At 38.2% G+C, this 6,716-nt stretch overlaps 1 protein-coding gene across 1 annotated transcript; it reads right to left on the reverse strand.

Annotated features, from left to right (window-relative positions):
* Positions 1–3,515: 3,515 nt before the first annotated feature.
* On the reverse strand, positions 3,516–6,188 carry LOC308635309 (3-ketoacyl-CoA thiolase, mitochondrial-like; the record flags this gene model as incomplete). The annotated part of the gene is given in 4 exon segments (XM_081269661.1): positions 3,516–4,271; positions 4,274–4,878; positions 5,626–5,755; positions 6,134–6,188. Coding segments are annotated over 4 exon segments (1,275 nt in total). The 3' UTR covers positions 3,516–3,786.
* Between the last annotated feature and the right edge of the window lie 528 nt (positions 6,189–6,716).

Genomic DNA, 6,716 nt, shown 5'->3' on the forward strand with positions numbered 1-6,716 from the left:
TTCTAGGACATTGCTTATGTTTTTCTTAACTATAAGACTGTAAGCCAGATTCAGATGATCAGAGAACTTATTGTGAAAGCCCAAAGGCCTCTTACTGTACAGGATTAATATCTGAAGGAAGAAGATAAGTCAGATAAGTAGCAATTTACTTAAACTAAAATAATTTATACCTCAGAATGGTAAAACTGCATTTAGAAAATGATACCTAAATACTACTAGACTGGAGTAAATGAAATAGACTGAATGTGGATACAGTACTTCAATAGTTGCTAGGAAATGTTTGAAAGATTGCTATATTCTCCTTGAGTTGTCATTCTGATACAGTATATAGTCAAACTTCAAATTCTTTACACATTATACCTTTGGTTTAGTAGTCATTCACACATTTAATTTTTAAACTTCCACCATTCAAAATATTATTTTTCTATATAATTATTTTCCCAACATTATACTTCATCATTTTATTCTAATTGCTCTTTGTTTACTTGCTTTAATTAAAACAAACAAAAAAATCAACTATGTTGTTTTCATTTAAGCAGAAAGTTCTGCATGAAACATTTCAAATTTAAAGCCCTACAGGATATTTGCAGGGGATATAAATGAGAGAGTGGGCCAAAGATAGGCCATTGGAACATGGGTTTTTGGCAATTACTGGATCCAGAGAATCCATTTCTCATCTAGAGGTGGTGGGTGCTAATTAGCTCTTGCTAATGTGTTTTGTAAATGTGTCATGTATCCAGATATTTCTGTGAAAACTTCATTTAAAATGCTTCCATATCTAGACATTGAGCATCGTAGGCATCAGAGGCTGTTAATATCACATAAAGAGAGAGAACAGAAGAACAATCACTGACTATGAAGTGGTCCTGTTTTGTTATGGTTTATTTTGTTATATTTTTTAGAATGTGAACACAATGTCACTTCTAGATCCAGGTCCCAATTTACAAAGGTACAGGTACACAGGGACTTGTTAAACTCCACCACAGGGATGCAATCTGCTGATCCAGGCTGTGGGACATTATAGGACAAAGAATACAGTTTCCTCAAGAAATAAATGCAAGGGAGGGAAAAAAAGAAAGAGATGGAAGGGGAATTTATAGACAAAAAAGAAGAGATTTAAAAGACACATTAACCAATAGCAATCTGTGGATTTGTATCCCTCTGATTCTTAAAAAATTATAATATTAATGAGATACTGAGTGGGTTCTCACTATTAAGGAATTGAGTTTTAAAAATGTGATAAAGTTCATGAGTTTATGTTGAAAAAATTCCTTTCATGTGGTTTATATTGAAAAATCTCATCCTTATCTTTAGCAATATGTAATAAAATATTGATAGATGAAAATTTAAGAAAGGCATTTATATTTTAAACAAAGTGCTACACAAACATGCCATGGGTCTGTGAGGCATGCATGGCTGTGTTCTGTCAGTCTGCAACTTCTGATCTTTAAGGACATGTGCAATTAATTTACAATTCTCATTTCTCATCAGCAAAACCTAAAATATTTTAATTATAGGTAAGAGATGCAGATATATAGATGATGATTCTTCTCTTGAAGAATAAGAGATATATGAATCAAACCTTAAAGAAAATGGTTTCATTGCCCTCCCATCTAAGGTTTTAATATTTAAACTGTGTAAATGGATCTCTAATGGCCAGACTGTCTGAATGTTTCCACAGACATTCAATCTTGCAACAGTAATTCGGTGCTTCTGAGTAATAACAGGTTGAAGATAGTCAATGGCTTATGGGTTACTTCTGCTCCAAAGTATATTTCTGAGCAAATAGTCCCAGGGCTGTCAATCATAGAGCATGACACATTCAGAGTGCTTACTGCCACAATACAGCATGTTGCAAAATTACACCATTTGGGGACCAGTAATATCTTCCTCCAGTGTCTTTGGGGACAACTTAGAACATTGCTTTGTTAGAATCACTGAATTGTATCATATTCCCTAAATCCTACTTGAGAGAATTAAACTTAGAGATTTTGGAAAATATCACTGCTACACACCCTCCTGAGCCCCATTGTGTGAAAAGTAGCCAGCATAGCAACTGACACTTGTGCGGTGCTCAGAATGGCTGGTTTCTTTCCCTTCATCCTGCCTGATGCTCAGTGAAGCCTGCTGAATGGGTAAAGCAGGATGGCTAATATACTGCTTCTCAGTCTGGTGATGGGAGGTGCAGGGTCAGAGTGGAAGACACATATATATTAAACTGATCTGGGTGGATCTTTTAGTATCTACACCCTTTCCCTGTAGGTGAGTCAGAGCTCTGAGAAGCGAGAGGACACATGAAGTCTGAAAAATCTCTCCGTATGATTCTAACACTTCATCTTTATGTTGATGCTCCCAATTCCCCCTCTTCCATCCTTTACTCTTCTTGGCTGAGACCCATTGCTATAACAAAATAGGTCTCAAGTCTTAAATGGGAAAAATTGAAAAGATATTTGTATTCCGTTCTCATTTATCTACTTTAGAAATCTGTACATTACTTCAGCATACTCAATTTAAAAGGAAGTCTTTAAATTCACAATGGTCATATTCTATGGACTCATTTAATGTTGCAAATGTTAAGATGACTTTATTTTGGGGGGGGAAGAATTATCTGTATGCTTGACTTTGTGATTATTAGAAAAATAAAATACTTGCAGTCAATTCAAGGAATATAAAATAACTCACATAGAAATAAGCAGAAGAAAAGACAGTTTTTCCATTATTAACTAGACAATCAATTAAAAAATAAGGAGCCTGAAGCCAGAAGTTGATATGAGCTAAGAAACAGGCCCCATGTAGATGCAACATTGACTATTTTACATATGTAAATAACTAAGAAATGGAGGATATGGGAAGGAATGGCCCAATGGACAACTAGACAAAATTACTATGTAATTACTAATTACAAAATTAATCATTACTATTAATTCTGGCTTCTGTCTAAGGCTTCCATGGTCTGTGGGCTGTAATTTCTATGGGTGGTTCTTAAACCTTTAATACCTTCACTATAGATATTCAAAGGCAGTTCTGCCCATTTCCCTGTAACACTGACTTTTTTTGGTGTGTGGTGAGGGTGGGAAGCAGGATATATATTAACAGATTTTTTACTTTCCCTTCTGAGGCAGAGAGTCAAGATATGCAAAGTTTGGTTCTTCTCAAAAATCCCTGCAAGACCTATTCCCCGCCCTGTTTTTCATTCATGGTTCTCCCTCCTTGGTCTCAAACTTTTCTTAAGGGGCTTCAACAACAGGCTGACCACGCTCCATCTCGGCTGTGAAAAGTGGTCCTCTGGACCCTTCAGATTAGCCTGAGGGCTCAAGGTTTGTTTATTTCCATGAAAATAGTAAGATGTGATATGAAAATACAATGTCTAAATTCATACATCTGACTTGTTCAATGCAAGAATGTTTAGAAAATATATCTATAAATCTCATTTAATTCTTTTTTTTAAAGTTAAGGCAACATTTATTAAATTTCTTTGTAATCATATTATCTAAGGCATAGTGATGCATATTTGGCAAGGATTCCATTTTCCTTAAGGCTTTCCTTAACTGGATTTTAGTTTAGGAATACATTGTATTAGACTGGTGTAAATTTGAAAGAACTTGCTTATGGCATGGGCTATTATTCATGATAAATGTATTTTTGCCTCACGAAGGTATGATCAAACTCAATCACTGTTTCTGGGATATGACTTGGCCAGTTGTGGCAGCAGCTCAGGAGGTCACCTGTTTCACTGTGGCCTGGCCAAGTAAAGCATGGTGGAGCAGAGGTGGCTCCTTGTTCTTCTCAGGCTGTGTTCTGAATGATGAGTGCAATGCCTTGGCCACCGCCAATGCAAGCTGATCCAACGGCATATTTCCCACCTGGACGCCTTAATTCATGAACCAGGTGTGCAGTTATTCTTGATCCAGATCCTCCCAATGGGTGACCCAAAGCAATGGCTCCTCTATTCACATTAGTCTTACTTGGGTCAAGACTCAAACTCTTCTCAACAGCCAAATACTGGGGAGCAAAGGCTTCATTCACCTCTACCAAATCCATGTCCTTAAGACTCAGTCCTGTTTTCTTTAGTGCTCCATTAATAGCAGGGACAGGGCCGATACCCATGATAGAGGGATCACATCCAGATGCAAAGTAGCCCACAATTCTTGCCAGTGGTGTGAAGTTATGTTTTTTAACAGCATCTTCACTAGGTATGACAACAGCTCCAGCACCATCAGATACTCCCGATGCGTTCCCCGCAGTGACAGTGCCTTCTTTCTTGAACACTGAGGAAGTTTATTTAACTGCTCCAGAGTCGTTTGGGGCCGGGCATGCTCATCCACTTGCATTGTCTGTTTTCCTTTCTTTGTTTTCACCTCAATTGGTGCCATTTCCTCATTAAAGAAGCCAGCATCATTAGCAGCTTTCCACCTCTGCTGTGACTGAAGGGCATATTTGTCACATTCTTCTCTGCTTATTTTATGTTTTGCAGCAAGATTCTCTGCAGTAATTCCCATGGGGAGTTGAACATGTTGATCTGTTAATCCTGCCCACAGAGAATCTTCCATCTTGATATCTGTTCCAAACTTGGTTCCAAAACGAATGTTTCTGACATAGTAGGGAGACTGGCTCATGCTTTCAGTTCCTCCACAAAGGACAACTTCAGCATCTTTAACACAAATTTCCTGGCATCCATTCACAATGGATTGGAAGCCAGAGCCACAGAGCCTATTGACAGTGAGAGCTGGGGCCTCTTCTGGAACTCCCACTCGCAGACCAACATGTCTTGCCAGGTATATAGCATCTGAAGAACTCTCGGAGCAGGGCCATGGCTGCAAGTCGGTCCCGGCGGCGGATGTTTCTGGTGCAGCGAGCTCAGGGATCCAGGGCCCACTCCTGTTGGGGCCCGCGAGGCCCCGCCCCCCTCATTTAATTCTTAAAATAATCTTGGAAATATCTTTAATTAATAAAGGAGGAATCTATTATTTCACATAACATATCTTATACAAGGAAAGAAAATGTTTACATGAAATCATGAAATATTTAGCATTTGAAGAAAGAGCAAAAGGCATTCCTGGTATAGCACCCATGCAGTATATGCACCCAAATGGAAGCAGCTAGTGTCTTATTGCCATAAAAATAAATTTTTTAAAGTTTTCAACGGTTTGGCTGTAGCTCAGTTGCAGACTCCTTGCCTAGCATGTGCCGATCCCTAAGTTTGGTTCCCAGCACTGCAAGAAAAGTTTTGGCACATTTCAGTTAATATAATTTTTGAAAATGAGAAACTAAGTGGATATTTTTTCTAAAATGCTTGTGAATTCTATTGTGCTCCTCATTAAAAGAAAAAGGAAAACTGACCTACAAATAAACATTCCTTTGAAGATCATAAATATTTGAAGTAGCAATCTCAGTTGAAATCTCAGAGGTGAGAAGTACAATTTCTTTAATTTCCTATAACCCCTCTCAATAACTACTTACACCTTCACCCATCATGGAAGGTGGACGTTGGGTCTCCAGTCCCCTTCCCTAGTGTTGTGTGTTAGGTCTGAGGGACTTAGTTATCGAAGCCTTCGATGCTGAGAGGTCTTGATCCTCGTTTTCCCCTGGACACACAGGCAGGCACTTGCTTCGCAGGTGACATACCTGGTTTCCCACTGTCCACACATACAGCTTGCAGCTGTGTCACCTCTCATTCCTGTCAGAGGTACTGTTGTCCTCTGCTCAGCAAGGGATTTATCTGCTACTTCTGCACCATGCCGAGTTATGTAATTGCCTGAGAAGCAGTTGCAAGGCTTTTTCTAATTGCTCATAACCCTTGAGGCAGGGGACAATTTTTGCTACTTCCAAGCCATGCTGGGCATGTGAACTTTGGTGACACTCTCAGGACCCTTGGTCTCCATACACTCCATAAACCTTGGTCATCTTGCCTCCACAGTGCTGGACCAAAGAAGCAAGGTACAACTTTACTTTTATCTTTATATACCAGAAAAAATAGCTTCTGTTATGGAGCTTGATCTGGCACAGGCTTCTTGTTCTTTTCCTCCTCCCTCATCTTCTCCTTTCAATCAACTTTATTGTGATATAATTTATGCACCATAAAATGCACCCCTGTAAGTACTTGGTTCAATGAGTTTTGACAAATATTCATTACCCACATAATCATCACCACAATCAAGATATAGAACATTTCCATAGCCCTCCCTCATATCCTCTGTAATCAGCAACTTCTCTAATCCCAGAACTAGGCAATCACAAATCTGCTTCTTGTGACTGCAATTTATCCCACTCTACAACTTCATATAAATGGAATTACATAATATGTACTCTTGGTTTTACTTCTTTTATTCTTATAAGTACTTTGAAATCCCTACATCTTAGGGTAGCAATATTCCATTCCTTTTTATTGTCTTTTATTGTTATTTAATCCATATTATTGCATGAATATGCTCAAGTTTGCTGACTCAGTGCCTGATGATTGATGTTGGTGTGGCTTTCAGTTTTGGGCTATTATTATTGAAGCATTTATATATAGATATTGTTTGGATATAGTTTTTGGTCTCTATAAATACTTTGGAGTTGATTTTTCTAGTTTGGATGATAAGAGTTTGATTAACTTGATGGAAAAATATCAAGTTGTTTTCCACTGATTGAAGTTTTACATTCAGCAATGTATAAGAATTCCATTCCTCTGCACGCTTGCCAGGGGTTTCATTGTAGCCATTCTAATGGGTCTG

This window comes from Spermophilus citellus (assembly GCF_964194105.1).
Source record: "Spermophilus citellus genome assembly, chromosome: 16".
Lineage (NCBI taxonomy): Eukaryota > Metazoa > Chordata > Mammalia > Rodentia > Sciuridae > Spermophilus > Spermophilus citellus.